The 22038-nt window shown below is 36.3% G+C and overlaps 1 protein-coding gene across 1 annotated transcript; it reads right to left on the bottom strand.

Moving 5' to 3' along the window:
* Window positions 1-8232: 8232 nt before the first annotated feature.
* Window positions 8233-9740, bottom strand: LOC121412584 (dynein light chain Tctex-type 4-like). Its single transcript, XM_041605370.1, has one exon. It carries the CDS (start codon window positions 9072-9074, stop codon window positions 8295-8297), a length of 780 nt encoding a protein of 259 aa, XP_041461304.1. The 5' UTR covers window positions 9075-9740; the 3' UTR covers window positions 8233-8294.
* Between the last annotated feature and the right edge of the window lie 12298 nt (window positions 9741-22038).

Genomic DNA, 22038 nt, shown 5'->3' on the forward strand with positions numbered 1-22038 from the left:
CAAAGTAGGGAAAAAGTTGTGATGGTGAGTTTTAATTTGTAATTTGCGAATCCAGTATCTACACCGTCCATGTAGGCAGTACAGTTAAACCTTTCTTGGCAACCCCAGTCTATAGTGAAAACCTTCTTTGGGTGACCATAAGATACAGGTTTGACTGTGCTTTTTGTCTGTACCACGCTTTAAAATTTACAACTGGATGGATTCTCAACTGCACAATTCAAAATGTGTGCCTTCAGATCTGACCTTTATTGCATACTTTATTCTGATATTGTGAAAAGACCATCAAATTGATCCAATCACAGGCATGATATAATCTCTATGACCGTTGACCTTGAGATCTGTAAAACTTTTCAGATCTCCATCACTCCAATATGCATACATGAACCAAGTTTGAAGTTGATTTGTCAAACAGTTCTTGAGTTATTGCAAGAACAAGGCTTTCCAAGTTATACAATGACCTCTGTGACCTTCAACCTTTGACCTCCACACCTCTTTGTCACTCCCATATGCATACATGATCTAAATAAAAAGTAAATCTGTCAAACGGTTCTTGAACTGTCACGAGAGCTGAGAGCGGATTTGTCAGTGAAATAGTTGACAAGACTATTTTGAAATATCCCTGGGAATGTCGCTTACAATCCTGTAAGTGCCACTTTCTTTTCTTTCATCAGAATACAGGAAAGAGAAAACCTTACATGATTCCATTTAACAGATTCCAGCTTTGCAAACTGCTTATGAAGTAGTACCGAGTATGTTGCATTTTTAATTTGGTCGGTGTTCACAATAATTCTTTCCAAATTGTTTGATGGAATCTGTTGACTCATGAAACCTTTGTGGTTTAGCCATAGTAAACAGATCTATTTTGCAAGATAACATTATTGTTGGTATGACCTATTCAAACAAAATGTTGATACACATGTCCATCATGACTTATGAATGAATATTCTTTGGTAATGAAAATTTCAACAGATTGAAATTTATGATTCACTGTTGTGAGAATAAATCAGAAGAGAATAAGCCAATCTTGTGATAATGTGACTTGTATTTGTTGATTAAAACCCAAACAAGTGGAAATGCACAAAAGTACCGAATGTGTATTATTTCATTTTGAGAGATATACAAGAGAAAAAGTGAAGGATGTCCATTTGTTTGATGAAGGATGATTAAAGAGATACTGCAGGCCGAAAATATTTATATCTAAATAAATAGAGTAAAATTCACAAAGCAAAATGTTGAAAATTTCATCAAAAACCAGATAACAAAGTTATTGGATGTTAAAGATTTGCATCATTCTGGTGAAACAGTTCTAGGCATGTCTTTTTAATATTCATTTGGTGGGCTAATGATGTCACATCCCCACTTCTCTTTTTCATATGTTATTACATGAAATCATAATTTCTTTTTTCATAAATGTGTAAAAATGATGTATCTCCATTATTATGAAAAAGTTGCAGCAAGAAATAACTTATGCACTTAATCAGTTATAAATCCAATTTTAAGTCCTTGGTAGAAAAAAAATTGAATAAACCTAATTTCATATAATAAAATACAAAAGAACAAGTGGGGATATGACATACATTAACCCACCTATTGAATATTTATGAAGATGTGCCTAGAACTATTTCAACGGAAAAATTTAAATCTTTAAAATTCAATAACTTTGACATTTGTTATCCGATTTTGATGAAATTTTCAGCATTTTGCTCTGTGAATTTGACTCTATTTATCTTCAGCCCGGAGCATCCCTTTAAAAATATCTCCCAAATCGTTCTCTTTGTTACTGGCTCTCACCCATTGCCTCCCCATTATGTTGCAAAAATAATAAAATCACAAATACTTGGTTCTCAGAACAGTAGTCTTGTAATAAGGTGACCAAGATACGTTCTAACAAAATAGATGTGCTCATGGACTTGTCAAATGTTATTAATAATTTCCTAGTCCCTTGCATACTAAATTTATTGGTCATGATGGTTGCAAAAATAATGACTAGTGCCTCAGAACCAAGTACATGTGAATGATCAATGTACATTTGTTGATTTCTTGGAAGTTTTACAATAATTTGTTCCAAGAGTAGTTAACCTTGTTTTTAAGTTTTAACAAAAGCATGAAAAATACAGGAAAAAAGTATTGGTAAAGGTTTGATGATTTTTCTGTAATTCTGTACAGTTTTCATGCTCTGATTATAACTAACTTCTTGTCAAGGTCAACTCCCCTCTAATGTTTTGTTTTAACAAAAGCATAAAATAGTAAATTAAGAGGCTTTTATAGGAGGAAATTATAATTTGTTTAACAAATTTTCGGCATTACTCCTATTTAAGATCAGTATGCTCGATCTGTAATGAAAATCATAAGATCAGTATGCTCGATCTGTATGAAAATCATAAATCGTAAGTCAGAAAAAATTGGAACCAGTGGGATTCGAATGCCGAAAATTTGTTTAACAAAAGCATAAAAATACAGAAAAAAAGTATTGGTAAAGGTTTGATGATATTTCTGTAATTCTGTACAATTTTCATGCTCTAATTATAACTAACTTCTCGTCGAGGTCAACTTCCCTCTAATGGTTTATGAGAGTTTAATAGTGTAGTTGACTCAGAAAAATGTTGATTTGAATCAATAGAGAAAAATCAGACAAGCACAGTGCTGAAAATTTCATCAAAATCGGATGTAAAATAAGAAAGTTATGACATTTCAAAGTTTCGCTTATTTTTAACAAAATAGTTATATGAACAAGCCAGTTACATCCAAATGAGAGAGTCGATGATGTCACTCACTCACTATTTCTTTTGTTTTGTATTGTTTGAATTATACAATATTTCAATTTTTACGAATTTGAAAATTAGGACCTCCTTGCCTGAAGCACAAAATGTTAAAATAATGGAATTCCACGTGTTCAGGGAGGAATGAAACTGCATTTCACATGACAAATACAAGAAAATCAAAATATTTCATATAATAAAATACAAAAGAAATAGTGAGTGATGTCATCAATTCCCTCATTTGCATACCGACCGAGATGTTCATATCACTGTTTTGTGAAATGAAGCGAAACTTTAAAATGTCATAACTTTCTTATTTATCATCCGATTTTGATGAAATTTTCAGCGTTATGCTTGTTGAATTTTTCTCTTTTTATTCAAATCAAGTTTTTGTTGGGGTGGACTTCTCCTTTAAGCAATTGACTAATATTGCTCTTTCATCAAGATTGGATCATTCCGAGTGCATCTTTCTTTTTGGGGGCTTTCTTTTATATACAAAAAATGAGCACCAAACTGTAAATCACCCAAATGGTCATGATGAAGATATGATGATGATGGTAATGGTGGTGATGATGATTGTTATGTTGGTGATTATGATGGTGATGATTGATGATGATATGATGGTCATGATGATAATGATGGTCATGATGATGATGATGATTGTTGATGATGATGATGATGGTGGTGGTGGTGGTGATGGTTATGATAATGAGGATGGTGATGGTTATGAGAGACCCGTCGACTGATTTTATCCCGATTTTCAACTTTCAAAATGGCCACATACCAGGACGTCCTAATTTCTGAAATTTCATGTCAAGATTTTTCACTTCTAAATGTTGTCAGGTATGTTGTGACAGTTGCAATGATGATGATGACGATGGTGGTGACAGTGGTGGAGACCTAACGATTCCCTAATGAGTCGCATCAGTTTGTAATGCCCCTTTTATAAGAGATATTCGACTTTAAAAAAAATGATGGATGGATATCTAATGACTGGCAATGGGAGAGCGGATGCGTTTTATTATGTTGATGAAAGAACGTCGATCGATGACGTCAGGGCCGCGATTGATTGATGGAAGTGAACTACAGTGAGAGAAAGGAATCAATCCCTTTGAAGATATAAATAGATACAGTTTAGTACAAAAAGACAGTAATTCAAATGGTAAATAAAGTGAACCCGAAAATACCAATCAATAATACGTAATGTCATCCAAAGTTAAACGTTTCTCGACATAGCTACAATTATAAAATCAACTTAATATCTGTCGAATAATTATTCTCAGCAAAAGCGAATTCAGAATAGTAAAAAAAAAAATGAATAAAAATGACTAAAGTTATATGCACCAAGCCCCCTCCCCATTTCTTCTTTTCATCTAATTTTTGGTTCGTGACCCTTTGCCATTTGGAGAACATTTATTTTGATTGGTTGTTCAGCGGTGCATCATGGTAATTACTATTGATGACAGTGTTAGCCATTGAAAGAAAGGTTTTATCAATGAATTTTTAATCGGGACCAGGATTTCTACGTCTTTCGTCAACGCTGCTCAGGATGTGACAGCATACATGTACTTCTACATACCTCTGTTCAAAATAAGAGAAAAAAGGAAACCGATCAATGTAGGGGCACAAAACACCTGCTGCGGACCTGCTGCCCTTCGCTCTGGGCTTCCTCATCTCTTCCATTTAAAATACCTCTCATCAAGCAAATGTATACACTTACAAACATCAGACCCCAAAATAAATACACACGGTACAAACCAAACCTGTGAACGGAAATGCTCTTCAGAATAGACTTATTTGACAAAGAATATTGAAATAAAAGAGATTGACACTATAATGACGCTATATCAGCTGGTTTGTGATCGATGTCGGGTTTAGCGTGAGGCAACGAACTGAGGGGTGATGGTGCGGGGGTGTTGAGTTGAACTATTCATTTATTGTATCAAATTTTATCAAGAAAGCACTTGTAACATTTTATAAACAACAAAATATTCATATGAGTTATTCAATGCCGCCACCTTTTCATTAGCTGCAAATACTTATAAAAACCAAAATGATGTGACTGTTTGCGAAGATATCCCGGGGGCCACTTACATTGACGAGTGGATACCATGTTTAATGCGCGACCCCCAAAACACGTAAAAAGGATGTCTTTTTCACGATAAGGCACGTTACGTACGTAACTTGATAAGGGTATCAAAAACAAAAAAATAATGAAAAAAGGGTATCTATTTCGCTAGGAAAATTACGTGTTTAGGGTCGAATTTCCGGGGATGATGAAACAAAATTAAAATGTTTTATAAAGGATGTCCTTTTTGCCCCAACACTTCGTGTTTAGAGTCCGATTTGCGCGAGGTGTAGAAGGTGGGATCGTACTAAACCAAACTACATGTACTGTAAAGCCGACGACCGAAGGACCCGTAACAATAAAACATTCCTGTACTTGTTTAGGGGTTCATTTCAGGGAATATTTGCCAAGAGTATCGTTTTGTTTCCAATACCTGTTAAGGGTAGGGTTTCACAAGCCAATACTTGTTAAGGGGTGCATTTTCAGAATATGGAAATTACGTGTTTAGGGTGCTTTTCGAGACCCCATGGTCGCGCATGGTTTCCACTCGTGAATGGAAGTGCCCCCCCCCCCCCCCGCCGGAGAAGATATTCATTTGGAGAGAGAATTTGGGCTTTTCCAATATCTTACAAATAAACAAATCAAAATGCAATTTACATATTTATTGTTCTCAAATCATTGATCAAAAGAAATTGATTTAATGTTATGACTGATGTCGCTGGCGATTTCCATAGAATAAAATAACAGAAAGTACTAATCAAATAACGCGAACGCGAGGTGATATTTATTGATTTTCAGACCTGAAAACTCACTTAACAAAACCATAAAAAACGACAAAATTTACAATCATGACAGAATAACTAACCAAATAAAGCGATTGTGAAGCGCGAGCTGAAAAAAAAATTATCAGACCTTAAAGGACAAGTCAACCCCAACAAAGATTTGATTCGAATAAAAAGAGAAAAATCCAAGAAGCATTAAACTGAACATTTCATCAAAATCGCATATAAAATAAGAAACTTATAACATTTTTAAATTTCTCTTAATTTCACAAAACAGTTTATATGCACATACTTGTTGGTATGCAAATGAGGAGACCGATGATGTCATCCACTCACTATTTCTTTTGTATTTTGTTATATGAAATAGTGAGTATTCTAATTTTCTCCTCATTGTCAAGTGAAAAAAAGATTTCCTCCCTGAACATGTGGAATTAGTATTGTTTGACACTATATATTTCAGTCAAGTTGGTCCTTATAGTCAAATCTGTAAAAAATGAAATATTGTATAATTCAAACAATAAAAAACAAAAGAAATAGAGAGTGAGGGACATCATCGAGTGTCTCATGTGCATGAGTTGTGCATAATTTATTACTGTTTTGTGAAAGATAAGAAAAACTTTAAAATGTCATGACTTTCTTATTTTGCATCCGATTTCAATGAAATTTTCAGCATTGTGCTAGTGCTAGATTTTTTTTCTCTACTTATTCAAATCAACATTTTTAGGGGGTGGACTTGACCTTCAAGCATGTTAAAAAGGGACATTTTAAGGATCTTGTTAGGAATTCATAACTAGCATACGTTCTTACCAATCAAAACGATGCGATCAACTCGAAGAACTTTTAGTAATCATAAATGTTAGTCACTAAACATAATGATGAAAGTTCGAAGCTCGAGGAGGAAAGTTTTGTTGTATATGGAATCAAGGGCGGAAATCTCTGTCCGAATGAAGGGGGACCAGGGGCTGGAAAATTTGACAAGTAAAAAAAAAAGGAGGGGGGTTATCACCCCAAATGTAAAGTCATCTCGTCCAAAATACATGTTTTATTTCGATTTTGAATGATGTATTTCTTTGCATCATAAAAGACCAAAAATAGTAGGGGGGACATTTGATATTGTGCCCCCCCCCCTACTATTTTGGGTAAAGGGACGCGTCTCCCCTGGGAATTCCGCCCATGTATGGAACTAAAACGGAATGTTTGAATTAAGCACCGCTTTGATCTAATTCTTGAAGATAATAGTATCTTATTAAAACAGACAATGGCAGCGCTGTAGAAGCGGCTGCCCATTCTCATTTGGTGACGTAATCACATTAACATAATGAACATACTGATGTGTTTGCGTGAAAGATGTTTAGTAACACGTAGGCACTAAGTAAATGTTTTTTAATCAAAATATTTAAGCAAATTATTGACGAATGAGTCATTTTTTAATTACTATAATGTTAATCGTTACTGGCAAATATTAAATATCATATTTAAGAAAAAAAATCTACTGGTAAACTTCTTCAGCTTTCATTTCATTTTATTTGTTACCATTATCATAAATCGTATAAAATTCATCAAACAAATCGTAAGTATTCATATCATTACATTAATAAAAAGTGTCAGGATATTCAGACGTGATATTGTGGATATGGTGACAGCAGATATGCCTCGGTAGGCCTATAATATTAATATAGATATATTGATCATACAGACAATGCGATTGATGAACCGAATAATAATTCCATAGCAACCTTAGAAACTACTTACACAAACCATATTGGGCCTATGAACAAGATTAATCACATGGCAAGTGTCAAATGCACTTTATTGGAAAAAATCCGTCATTTTTCATCGACACAACCATAACTGGAAATCGGACGAAAATATCAAGATTTTTTTTCTCGAAAGAGAGACATACAGCATATTGAAAATAGAAGAATATCGAAAATTTGAACAAAAGATGACTAAGTAACTTTTTTTTTAAAGAGTTGGTTATGTGCAATAAATTGCCAACTTGAGATTTACATATTGCTTGATGATGCTCTTATTTCTTGATTATCACAGACTGTCACAATTGCAACTTTCACAATTTTTCATTATTTTATTTCTTTCTTACCTTTCTTTATTTTTGTGACTTTCAAATCAGTTTATTACGTGACATTTCTTCCTTATTCAATTTCAACTTCAACGCTACCCGTTCAAAAAGAGTGAAAATTCATGGTATGTTATGTCAGTAAAGAGTATATATATATATGTGTGTATATATATATATATACATACATATATTTATATATATAATAAATTATACAACTATTAGGTCCATGGTGCAACAAAAAAAATAGCACGACGTGTTAACAGTTATTACCATATTTTTATATGCTTGGTTTAAATCTCGCAAAGGGAAAGTATATATTTTCATAGAAACATGTGGAAATGAAATTTATCATTTAACTTACAATAAGAAAAATACCAAGCTTCCTCTTCAAGTCCGTCCTATTTTATCAATAACAATTTTTGCACATGTCTATAATTCATTCGTAAGAAAATATACCAAGACATTAAAAAGAAGGCATCAATATAACACAACGATCTAATTCAATCGAAAGATGTGGTTTATGTTACAGTTTATTCCAACTAATGCATCATGCACCCAGCGTCACTTTACCCAAAAGACATATGAAATGTATTATGTCAGTAACATCACTCGTAGTACAATCCATACACTGACACTATTGCAAAGAGGGTGGGGTTCTGATAAACTGCCGTCGTGTAATTATCGGTGTCGGCATTCCAGAGACATCGGCTGGCAATCTCAAAACTCTGTCCTCCTGCCGAACTGAGCATGGTCTGGACGACCAACTTGTGCCTCACGAACCCTAGAGTCTTAACCCTATCCTTGACAGCTTCTGCAATACGGACTGTCAGAAAGCCACTCCTAGAGGGGTCGTACCTCTCCTTCTCCAAGATCTGGTCCAAGAGTAGCTCGACTTCATGCTGGACGCGCAACGGACGAAAGGTGTGCTGTCTGTCGGGTCCCAACTGGTAGGTGTTCTCGAGTCGTACGGACTCTGCAGAGTTGTAGTTGTTGCTTGTGCTGGTTAGGATTGACTTCTTGGAGGCAGTGCGGATGAGGAGTGGGTTTCCAAGGGACAGTGTTCCTTTGATCCCACCGCTGCCACCACCTACACTTCCGCTGACCGCGACGCCATTGCGAATATTCAGCTTCTTCTTGAGGAGGCTCCACTGCGAGAGCTTTCTTACCGGCTTCCCACCGTTGCTTGGTTTACTGGAGTCACTGTGAGGACTGCTTCCTATAACTGATCCATTGTCGCTCCCATCACCACCAACTCTTCCACCGTCACTCCCACCAACCTTGACGGAAGGTCCGTCGCCTCCTGAAGCTCCAGAGATACTCTCCGTCTTGTCAGATGCCACTGTGGAAGGGTTGGCCTTTACTTGCTTCAGGGCAGCTGCCATCATCAAACCAAAACGGACGTTCCAAAAGCAGAGTGGGTTCTTTTTTGTCCTGTTTATGATTTCGTTTCACAAAATAACTGCATAAGTCATCCGAATGTATATTATTAACCCGATCAAAACATAACACAGACGTGCAGAGGAAATGCTGACAAAATTGGTCTATCACATTCCCGGAAAAGTTGGTACATAGAGCTCTCTCCTGCTGCTGGATGTCCTTTTGGTAACGGATCTTGGACATCAGTAGAGTTGATTGCTAATGAATTCCCCCTCACATGTCTGTCGCATATCTCTATCAAAACTTGGGGAAATCAAAATGTTTCTCGGGAGAACTTATATCAAATTTTTAACAACGTGTCCCTAGCTTAAACCACCATCCCGTATAATATATCTGTCTCATGAAGCAACTTCAAAACAACTTACAGTTTGCAATCATCGCGTATAACTGCGCAGACGTAAACAAAAGAATACAAGTAAAAGTCAAATACAGTAGTTTTTAAGGTGGTACTTATCTGCCAATCGCAGTCTATTCTGTATTACGCTCTTTGAAATGGAAAATCCTTTCTGCAAACTCCCTGGTTTACCCATGTTAAAAACACACAACAAAAGAAAGCGAATCTGGGATGAATGGGGATGATTACAGATGAATCCTGCTAACTGCTGAAGATTTTTCGCTCGCTCAAACTCGTGGGCGCGCGGCTGACAGTTTGTACAAAGCCGACTTTGCCTCGGCTCCGACAAGCTAAATAATTGATGCATCTAATTTCCCGCCTCCATACATGCATCTGCTAAACCAGCCCCTCACCATAGCAACGTAACGCCATCCTCATCACGTCTCTCCTTTTCTCCCCGCCTCTCATTCTCTCATCTCTCTCCATCAGCCCCGTGACACCATTTCCTACACAATCAATCAATCAGTCAGCCAGTCAATCAATCATCAATCAATCAATCAATCAATTAATCAATCTACCAATCTCTCAATCAATCAATCAATCATACTCCTACTAAGACAAATCTCTCTAATAATTCATGTAACCATAGTAACCCCTAGTAACCACAATGCTAAGAAGAAGGTGTACTTTTTACTACAATTTTGTATGACCGTATCTTGGAAAAGTTTCAGATCACCTACTGATCATGATGGATCATCAGGCAGATTATCTCACTCCGGGTTTTGTTTTGTTTTTGACATAGCTATACAAACAGGTGGCATGAAGAAATGGATAAGGATTCGGAAATGAAGAAGGGGTAATGAAGACGAGAGAATGAGATGGGCGTTAAGTCGAAGAGTATTTTACGTCCTTATGTACAGACCCTCTACACTATGCCAACCCTGTACAATTGACTTTAGCTCAGAAGATCCTATCTTTTATGAACTCATCTCTGTGTCTTTTTCCCTGTATGTATCTTCAGGCCTGCAGTTTCTTTTCAATCCAACTTTAATTGATACCATCAAATTCACCTCCCAAACCCAATAATTAAAAGCATACGTGAATTAATTATCAAGTTCGTGAAACCTCCCCTCTCTATTACAATTTAACATGCTATATAACCTGATCAATTATTTTGGTAGATGAATATTGCATCGACGATTGCGAGTCGTTTCTTAGATACCTCACGGGCTGGCGCACTGGAGCCCTAGTGATAATTCCCGAGAACACTAGAAATCGATGGCTCTTTGATCGGAGAATGAGAGAGGTCAGGATAGAGGATGAGATAAGAAGATAAAAGGGGAAAGACAGAGGGAAGGGAGGGAATATGGAGGAAACTGGGAAAGGGAGGGAGAAATGGAATAAAGGATGGCGGGTGAAAAGGAAGGGGCGAGAATGGAAAGGAGAATATGAGGAAACTGGGTAATTGAGACTCATAAAAAGGGGGAAAACAAAAGATAAGAATAAGTAGTTACCAAATGATGGAAAAAAAAAGAAATAAAGAACAAGATGAAGTAAGAAATAAAGATTTGTTTTGAAATTTTAAATATATAAATAAAACAAGGAAAAAATGCACAGAAAGAGGAAGGATAAAGAGGGGGTAAAGAAGATGGAAAGGAATAAAGTCAGACAAATGAAAGGAAAACGATTTAAACAGAACAAAGAAAAAAAGACAGGAATAAACACAGATAGGAATAAAGGATGTCCGATGGTACATACCAATTGCTTAAACTTACAAAGAAGCAATTGAATGGAAAGGGTTGATCATAATGTCACCAATATACTGTTCACTGGTCACATTTGACTCTCATTACCCTCATCATGATCAATGATTGTTTGGGAGGGGGTCCTCATGTAATGGTGTAGTATATAATTCTAAAAATCCCAATATGAACCATCTACTACATTATCAGTTGATAATGATTACTGCCATTCTTCCTCGGTAGCTGCCCCTCCAATCTCCCCTGCACAAAAAAATATCCCCCCCTTCCTCCCCCCCCTCTCTCTCTCCCTCTCTCCTTCTCTGCATTTTCGTGATACAATCATGCCTGTTTCAAAGTTTGAACTCTTATAAACACATTATACCTGTCACAAATAAAATATAAAATAAACAGTCCATCGCATATACCCTACTATTATAAGGGAAATAGAATAAACAAACACAGAAATGCAGAATATAATCCATTGTTTAAAAAATTTAATGACATTTTAAGAAAGTGAACATCCACAAAAAATGCAATATGGAAGTTTGATTGAGAACCTCTCAATGAACATTACAATGATTAATAGCTATTCAACAATAGAAGGTTACAGTATCCATCTTGGTTCAATAACACAAAGAAATACAATGAAATGTTTCAAATTGATCGCAAAGTTTGTGCATGGTTTACATACACTTGGGTTAAAATAGACAGAAACATTGATCATATCCGGTTATAATGGCCCTTGATTCATTTATGTACAACTCTTAATGAAAGCAAAAAAAAAATTACATTTGTCAGTCAGAGGTGTACCATCACATAACCTGATAACAAATATCCAAACTTCAGACAGTTTAAACATCAATTCCAGCTGTAGTCACAGCCATTGAATGAAATTAATTCACAGAACATCCTCTAAAATGATAGACAGTTAATCAAAGTTTGAATGTTATATAACTGATGCAGACCTGTCAACCTTCTACAACAACAAAAAAGTATTCTTAGAAGGAAAAAAAGTATTTTTTGACCCCAAAAAAGAGAGTATTTAAAAAAAAATCGTCTCAACGTAACAATCGCCAGCCTGTTGTAGTGAGATCGGTGAAAAACATGTGAAATGACTGTACTTGAAAACTTGATAATTCACCCTTTTAAACATGTGCTCGTAGGCAAGAATTTACTTGTTCTTTTCATGCAACAAGTAACTGGACCGACAATGTTTTTTACCGGTCTGGGACCGTCGGACAGGCGCTAATGTCACGAGCTGTGTATTATACATACTCCAAGACTGGAAATATTAAAAAAAGTAACAGATCATACAAAAACGTATTGGCGTATTCATAGCAAAAAAGGGAACAAATACTAAAAAAAGGGAACCTTTGGCATGTGTGGATGGCGTATTTCCGATTAATGAATTCAGTTACTTACGAAGGTTTTAAATTGAGCTTCAAATTGATAGGAATGAGCTTCAAATTGATACGAATATACAGATTTTTTTTCTCAGCATGGTCATGTAAACCAATATTCTATGGTGATAATAATTGTGAGATGAGTTTCTGCATTGATGACGTTCAAGAATTAATCCTGACGTGACATGATTTTTTTACCCAAGTGCAGAGCACTCGACTGCCATTTCTTTCATTTCTGTATGAAAACGAAATATAAAATGGCCGAGCAACATATCTGGATTGGAGATCTCAGAATAGATATGTGCACAATTACTCAACATCTTACAAAGTCTGAACTTGTAAAGAAGTGGCACTTATACTCGCATCTCCGGAGGCATGTCTTCCGCATTTTCAGACAACAGACATTCAAGAGAGGATCTACCTCATCTGTTTCAATGAGGGTCACTGCATACACGAATGGGGCCGCAATTTCAGACAAGCATACAGACAGGCATGTGGTATGGGGGACGCTGTTTGGGGGAAGTCCCTACCCCAGTATTGACACCCACGGCAACTTTAAAAGACTGTCGTGATATTTGTGGACACCTCGGATAGAACCAATGCGGTGTGAAATCGCTGCTACCATGACAGACCAAACATTAACCTCCACATAGAGAACGTAACCGAAAGATTTCATGAAGCATTTTTTTATGGATCGTGACACATATCAAAGAATACGGAGTTCATGAATGCAAGACTGATTTCATGAGGAGCACGAACATCTGCCAAAAGGTGTATTACTAGATGAAATAAGAAGTTGCCGATCTACGATGCCATTATCCAGCACAGCATCGAATTCTAGACATGTTCCATAGGAATATTTCACATGACAGATCATCTGATATCATGAACAATTTTTGTAAAAGAGGGGGTTGTACTAGTCACCATTGTGGGCCCTTGGAGTGGATATCGAAGACATCAATTTGGTGGTCCACTGGGGAGCAAAAAATGCTCTCACATACTGGCAACAGATTGGGCGCTGCACCCGAAAACTAGAAGAGATTCGCTTTGATGTATGCTTATAAGCGCTCAATGAACATCGTCAAAGACAAAAGAATGAATGAAGTGGTCAACGGGGACGCAAGTGTCCATGCAACCTTTAGTCATTCAGAATTCTAGACACAAAAGCTCTTAAGAGGAACACAGGAGTTAGAAGATTGCACTGACAAGCCATGCAGATGCAACTTATTTACGTGTTGCTGTCGATGGTTCATACAGTGCAGATTTCTCTATAAATGTCAATCTGTTTACAGCCAGATTTCTGATCAATCATCCATCAGTGTCATTCCCATCAGACTTACTCCTGTGTTATCAGCTATTCAACAGACCTGGCAAATCTTCTAAAACAAAAAAAAAGTATTCTTAAAAAGGGAAAAAGTATTTTTTGACCAAAAAAGACCATTAAAAAATGTCTCAACGTAACAATCGCCAACCTGTTGTAGTGAGATTGGTGAAAAAACATGTGAAATGACTCTACTTGAAAACTTGATAATTCACCCTTTTAAACATGTGCTCGTAGGCAAGCCAAGAATTTACTTGTTCTTTTCATTCAACAAGTTACTGGCCCGACAGTCATCTTTACCTGTCCGGGACCGTCGAACAGGCGCTAGTGTCACGCGCTGTGAATTAAAAAAAAAAAGTAACAGATCATACAAAAAAAGTATTGGCGTATTCATTTTGAAGCAAAAAAAAAAAGAGGAACAAATACTCTAATATGGAAACGGTTGGCATGTGTGCATGACATATTTTCGATTAATGAATTTAGTTATTTACGAAGGTTTTAAAACAAGCTTCAAATTGATAGGAATAAACAGAATTTTGTTTTCTCTGCATGGTCATGTAAACCAATATTCTATGGTGATATTACAATTATGAGAAGAGTTTCTGCATTGATGATGTTCAAGAATTAATCCTGACATGTGATATGAAGTTTTACCCAAGTGCAGAGCACTTGACTGCCAACTTTTTCATTTCAAAATGAAAACGAAATATAAAATGGCCGAGCAACAGATCTGGATTGGAGATCTCAGAATAGAATGTGCGCAATTACTCAACATCTTACAAAGTCTGAACTTGTTAAGATGTGGCACTTATACTCGCATCTCCGGAGGCATGTCTTCTTCCGCATTTTCAGAAGAAAATGAGAACAGACATTCAAGAGAGGATCTGCCTTGTCTGTTTCAATGAGGGTAATTGCATACCCAAATGGGGCCCCAAGTTAGGAAAGGCATACAGACAGGCATGTGGTATGGGGGACGATGTTTGGGGGAAGTCCCTACCCCAGTATTGACAGCCACAGCAACTTTAAAAGACTGTCGTGATATTTGAGAAAACCTCGGATAGAACCAACGCGATGTGAAATCGCTGCTACCATGACAGACCAAACATTTACCTTCACATAGAGAACGTAACCAAAAGATTTCCTGAGGCATTTGTTAGAATACAGAATTCATGGATGCAAGATTATTGTTTTCATGAGGAGCACGAACATCTGCCAAAAGGTGTATTACTAGATGAAATAAGAAGTTGCTGATCTACAATGCCATTATCCAGCACAGCATCGAATTCTAGACATGTTCCATAGGAATATTTCACATGACAGATCATCTGATATCATGAACAATTTTCGTAGAAGAGGGGGTTGTACTAGAGTGGTAGTCACCACTCTGGGCCCTTGGACTTGGAGTGGATATCGAAGACATCAAATTGGTGGTCAACTGGGGAGCAAAAAATGCTCTCACATATTGGCAACAGATTGGGCTCTGCACACGAAAACTAGAAGAGGGATTCGCTTTGACGTACGCTTATAAGCACTCAATGAACATTGTCAAGGATAAAAGAATGAATGAAGTGGTCAACTGGGACGCATGTGTCCATGCAACCGTTGAATCATTCAGAATTCTAGACACGGAAGCTCTTAAGAGGAACACAGGAGTTAGAAGATTGCAATGACAAGCCAAGCAGATGCCACTTATTTATGTGTTGCTGTCGATGGTTCACCCTGTGCAGATTTTTCTATAAATGTCAATCTGTTTAAAGCCAGACTTCTGATCAATCATCCATCAGTGTCATTCCCATCAGACTTTAATACTCCTGTGTTATCAGCTATTCAACAGACCTTGCAACCTTCTAAAACCAAAAAAAAGGTATTCTTAAAAAGGGAAAAAGTATTTTTTGACCAAAAAAGAGCATTTAAAAAAAAATGTCTCAACATAACAATCACCAACCTGTTGTAGTGAGATCGGTGAATAAACATGTGAATTGACTCTGCTTGAAAACTTGATAATTCACCCTTTTAAAAATGTGCTCGTAGGCAAGCCAAGAATTTACATGTTCTTTTCATGCAACAAATTACTGCCCAACAGTGATTTTTACCGGTCTGTGACTGTCGGACCGGCGCAATTGTAATGAGCTATGTATAATACAGTCCATGATCAGAAATTTTAAAAAAAGTAACAAATCATACAAAAAGAGTATTGGTGTATTCATAGCAAAAAAGAGGAACAAATACTCTAAAAAGCGAATGGTTGGCATGTCTGCTGATGTTCAAAACTACTTATCACATAATCAACTGATAACTTTCTTCCCAGGCTTTTCTTACAGAGTTTGTAGGAATGTAATTTATGGCAATTATATAAAACAAGGTTTGTCAGTATACAACATTTTAAATGTAAAATAAAGTTTTCATATACTTTACAGAATAAAATGAAAAAAAAAATGAATACAAGTGAGAATGATGCATGTACACTGTTTTCATAATACTGAAGATTTACACACACAAAATTCAAAAGCACTTTTACATATTACCTTTGGTTTCAAAGTATTCTGGGAATCGTGTTCCAAAACTTCATGCAGACCTCAAAATCTTTCTAAAGGAAAAAAAAGATGATTTTTTTGTGTGTGCGTGTGGGGTTTAATGAAAAAAAGGAAAACTGAAAAATAGTCAAGAAAAAATACAGAAAATAGAGGGAATTCTTATCAGAACTTAGAATGGTCATAGTTCTGTTTTTTTACCTTGAAATTTAGATTAGTGTAGAGGTCTGCATTGTGTTAACCCGTTGCCTACTGGAAACAAGTGGTCCCTGTAGAGGTCTCTGGGAAACATAAATTCTTCATGAGACAATAGGTCAATAATACCAGTTACCATATGCTGTGGGAACAACAGGCAGTGACTTATACTTTTTAACATTTAACAAAACAAAAATAGTATAAAACACATATATACAGGTTTAAAAACTCAAGGAATGGTAAAAATAATACTGGGATACAAAAATATGCACTGGAAAAATTAATAATACACAAAAAACAAGATTATTTCAAGATGAATATTCAGGGAGGACTACAGAGAATTCAATTGCACTGATTAAAGTATTGTTATTTTTGGCAACTGAAATTTACCACAACACCAAGAAGGGGGGGGTATGATAAAAATTGCACACACTGATTTCCAAAGTAAAAATGATAGCAACAATCATTCTTAACTCTTAAAGCCCGGCACATGATTTATTACATGATTGAAACCCAACTTTTTAAGATTTTTTACTGGTTTTAAAATCACGAAAAAAAATTCAAGTACATTTATCTTTATATCCAATGATCTAACGAATATTGGATCTTATGAAAACAACAAAGGGATTAGATTCAAACCTCCTAGGATGTAAACAGAAAAGGCTTATCAGCCCATAATTGAAACATCATATGGTTTTTAGGGGTGGGGGAGTTGTCTTATTGAAAATGTGAGGACATTTAAAGTGCTTTCTCTTACAGTTGACAATTGTCAGAAAAGGTACTACTCTTCCTAAGTACCATAAATAGAATATGGTAGTATATTATTTTGATCTTTTTCACCAACTCACCATACTATAACCTCTTGGAATGCATCCCCTAGAGGAATTAATATATCATAATTAGAACATTTGAAAATCATTTATTCAATAACTTAAACTTGGTTAATATTTAATGATGAAGTGGATATGCCTCACTCGTGCTATGCAGGTGAGATAATAAAACAAATAATGCACATCACTCAGTAAGGCGTTATAAGGATTATCTATCCTGACTTTTTAAACAGTGTGAAACACACTGTACCTAATCTCATGTTTTTCAGGCTGTACCAATTTACCATCGGGTAGATAATCATTACTAATGCATATTAATAGTAGTGATGTGTTCTGCAAGGTAGAATTGGTAAACATTTTGGTTTTTTTGAAGTACATAAACCAGTCTTAACCCTAAAAAGACTGGGGGGGGGCTGATTCAGCCCCCCCTCGACATTTTTCGCGATAAATCCGCCGTGCAAAATTTTTTGACCGCGTCGCTCACTGACTTTTTACTTTCAAGTCTCGCGCAACTTTTGAGACCAAAATTGTGACCCCCGGGTAAGCGGTTCGGAAATTACGCAACATTTCGTAAGTGCATGCACACTCAAAATTACTCAAAAACGTGAATTTGTGTACAAATCCAATGCAAATAGTATTTTGAACCAAAATTCATAAATGTATCATTATTTTTCCTTTTACTGCTTAAAATCAATTAATTTTATCTTTTTTATGGTCCAAATAAAGTCCCTGACAATTTCCAATGAAAAAACAAAAAGTCGAAAAACAAAGAAATACATAAGAAATTTAGAAAACAATAGAATACATAAGAAATTAAATGTGATGTTGAAATTTTTTTTCAATAAATTTGATCAGATGCCTATCTAGAGTATGTGAAACAAAAATTAGCATTTCAGGGGCATTATTTTATTAATTACAGCAAACTTATGATTTTACGCATAAATTAGCATAATTAATGAAACATGAGATTTTTGCAGAATTTGATGTTATAGTTTTGTAGATAATGCCATGGGTAACGCGTGTGCCAATTTTCGTCGCGATGGCGCGATCAACGGCCGAGATCATAAGGGGGGGCTGAATCAGCCCCCCCCCCCAGTCTTCTTAGGCGTCGAAATAGCCCAGTCTATTTAGGGTTAAAAAGGCTGTGATAAATTGCTCTTCATGTATATTAACTTTAAATAAACTGATATGTTTTGATTCATGCGCAATATAAGTACAATATTATTATTATTATCCAGGAAAAGTCAAATTACGATGGAAAAATAAATCTATTCATCTGGACTTACTTTGATTGAAACAGAGGACAGTTTCACGTCTGATCCGGGATGCTTCTTCAGCTCTTCTGACGATTTCCCGCCAATTCAGAAGAGCTGAAGAAGCATCATGGATCGGACGTGAGACTGTCCTCTGTTTCAATCAAAGTAAGTCCAGATGAATAAATTTATTTTTTCCATCGTAATTAACCATAATACTTTCACAATATGCAAAATATTACCTTACTATGACACCCCATAATTGAAAGACGATCAATGAAACTTATTAACTAATTAATTAAATCAATCACCTAATCTAACTCTAGCTAAATCTTTATCTCTAATATCTGACTGTATTCAGTTCTTGAATGATACAGAAAATACAAGACAAGCTGAAGAAATCAGTTTTGATGAACCCTTGGAAATAACCAACTGAAAGAGTGATGAAAACCTAGAATATACACATGGTTGATAGTATAAGCACATCGCCATTGACAATGTAAATCTGAAGAACAAGGACAAGGTTTTGTTAAAGTGAGGGAGAGACTTCTGTGAAAAAGTATGCTACCCAAGACAGGGAATCAGACACAGCAAATCTTGCAGGGGAAACAGGTGTTTGGTGCAAATTCTGGGAAGGCCAGTCAAAGGGTGTGAAGAATTTGAGGTTGACAAAAGTTTGATGTAAAAGAAGTGTAAGCAGGACAGATGACTGCTCTTGCCCAACCTAATAGTAATAGGATGTCAGGCCTACCTCACAGTCTTTGCAACATAATGTTTGGTAATGAACATCAGTTCACCTGACTTAATGCCAGGATACCAAGCAGAAAGTTATTGGCCTCAGTAAATATTGTTCATCAGAAAAGGATCTAAACATACTAGACATTGGCCTCAACTTTTACTCCCAAGAAGATTCTTTTCCCCAAGGTTACCGGTATTCAACAGGTTGGACCCAATCTGTGCTTCCTCAGCAACTTCAAGAGTTCAAGTGGTAAAAATTTGTCTGGCTTATCATACATTCCAAAATTTTATATGAACTGCACTTCTTCTTCAGATTTTTCGCAACAAGTATACAAAGTATCTTCTTTCCTTCTTCAACGATGACATCCTTGACATTTGGTTCGGAAAATATTTCCAAAATAAAATCAAACTGATCAATATGCTTATTTTCTTCAATCATGATTGCATTGTTGGTATTTCACTTTAATACGACATCTGGACAATTTATTTGACATGTATTGTTAGCTAACCACCGGTGCTGCATGTCAGAGAATCGCGTTTCCAATGCTACTACAATGTCATCAATTCAGGGATTGTGCAGACTTCACACTAAAAGCATAAACTAATAACAATAGTAATGAAAACAGCAGCAGACAGCATCTGACTCCTTGTTACTCAAGTGCTCTCCCATGCTGAACCACAAAAAGCATTATATCAGCAAAGCTGAAAAAGCAAAATATCACAAATTGGTGCTGCGTCAACATCAGCAACAAAGAGTGGTGACGTAGAAAGATCTGGGTGAAAAGATGGATAGCTCAAAGAAAGGCACTGGGTGCCTACATGACTCTACTGACAGAATTAAGTAACAACTTTCAAAATTTCGTCAGAATGGACAGTGATTCATTCATTGAATTATTAGCACAAGGTGAGGAGCGTATCAAGAAAGCTGACAAGGTGTGTCGGAGGAGTATTTCTGCAGAGGAGAGGCTGGCCCTACTTCTAGGAAGATTCTCTTGACTTGTCCAATTCCAAGGGGCAGTATTTGATTGTATGGGCATTGTCACCATTGGCCCCGCAGATGGGGCACGTGTAAGCCCGTAGAACAGGGCAGGTTACTTTCCCTAGATCATCCTTCAAAACATGGGAGCTGTAGAAGCTGAGAGTTTCTCTGTTGTTCTTGCAAAAGACACAGTAGGTGTTCAGGTATTTCTTCCTTTCATGAGAAGTGGAAGTTATTCACCACATAAATTTTAAGATAACATAATTTTTGCGCATGGCCATATGATACATAGCAAAACAATATGAAATAGACAATGTAAACAAATGAACAACATACCAAATCAACCAATAACAATAATAACGAAAACAGCAGCAGACGACATCTGACTCCTTGTTACTCAAGTGCTCTCCCAAGCTGAACCACAAAAAGCCTTATATCAGCAAAGCAGAAAAAAGCAAAACATCACGCAATTGGCCCTGCATCAACGTCAGCAAGAAACAGAGGTGTCTTAGGAAGATCCGGGTGAAAAGATGGATAGCTCAAAGAAAGGCACTGGGTGCCTACATGACTTTGACAGAATTAAGTCATAATGCACCAGAGACTTTCAAAATTTTGTCAGAATGGGCCGTGATTCATTCAATGAATTATTAGCACAAGATGAGGAGTGTATCAAGAAAGCTGACAAGGTGTGTCGGAGGAGTATTTATGCAGAGGAGAGGCTGCATGGCCCCACATCTAGGAAGATTCTCTGGACTGCCCCAATTCCATGAGGCAGTATTTGATTGTATGGGCATTGTCACAATTGGTTCCACAGATGGGGCATGTGTAAGCCCATAGAACAGGGCAGGTTACTTTCCCTAGAACCTTACCTGTAGAACAACATTTTGAGAATTATGACATATATATTTCCATTCTTTTCGGAAGTGAAAAACCACCCACTACGTAAGCACTAATGGGAAACCACTGGACTTCGAGATACAAACAAAACCTGTATGTAATACGGTGCTTGAAATGATAAGAGATGAATGATATACAACAAAATTGTTTAATAAGGGGATGGAGATGTCTGGCATGAGGATGGATAGAGCTAGATGGTTCTGTGTTGGGTGTGCATATTTAGGAGTATTTTTGTTTTATTTTCTTCCTTTCTTTCTTCCAAAACACATATGCAATGATAAATTCCTTCTTTGGGCAAATGTATTTTCTGAAATTTTGTTCTAGAAAATGAGAGCACAAAATGAGAGACATCGACTCCTCACGCATGCGCAGTCATATATGACTGCGCATTACTCACTGTTTAAACCCAGCTTGTTCTTAACAATCCAAAAATGATATAAATAATTCCACTACAAATTTCCGAAAGCTCTATTGTTTAACTCAACATCACTCTCATACTCCAGGGCGCTATTCCTCAATCTCTCTTTTTCGTCTGCAACATATAAATACAAAGAGTAATCAACTGATGAAATGTATGTAAGCTTTAAAGTAAACTTTGAGAATATGATTACATCCAATCCATAAGCTTTACAATTTCATTCATATTTGTCAATTTTTATGTAAGGTGAAAGTTTCATGAGACTGTCAAT

This window comes from Lytechinus variegatus, chromosome 4, assembly GCF_018143015.1.
Source record: "Lytechinus variegatus isolate NC3 chromosome 4, Lvar_3.0, whole genome shotgun sequence".
NCBI classification, from domain to species: Eukaryota; Metazoa; Echinodermata; class Echinoidea; order Temnopleuroida; family Toxopneustidae; genus Lytechinus; species Lytechinus variegatus.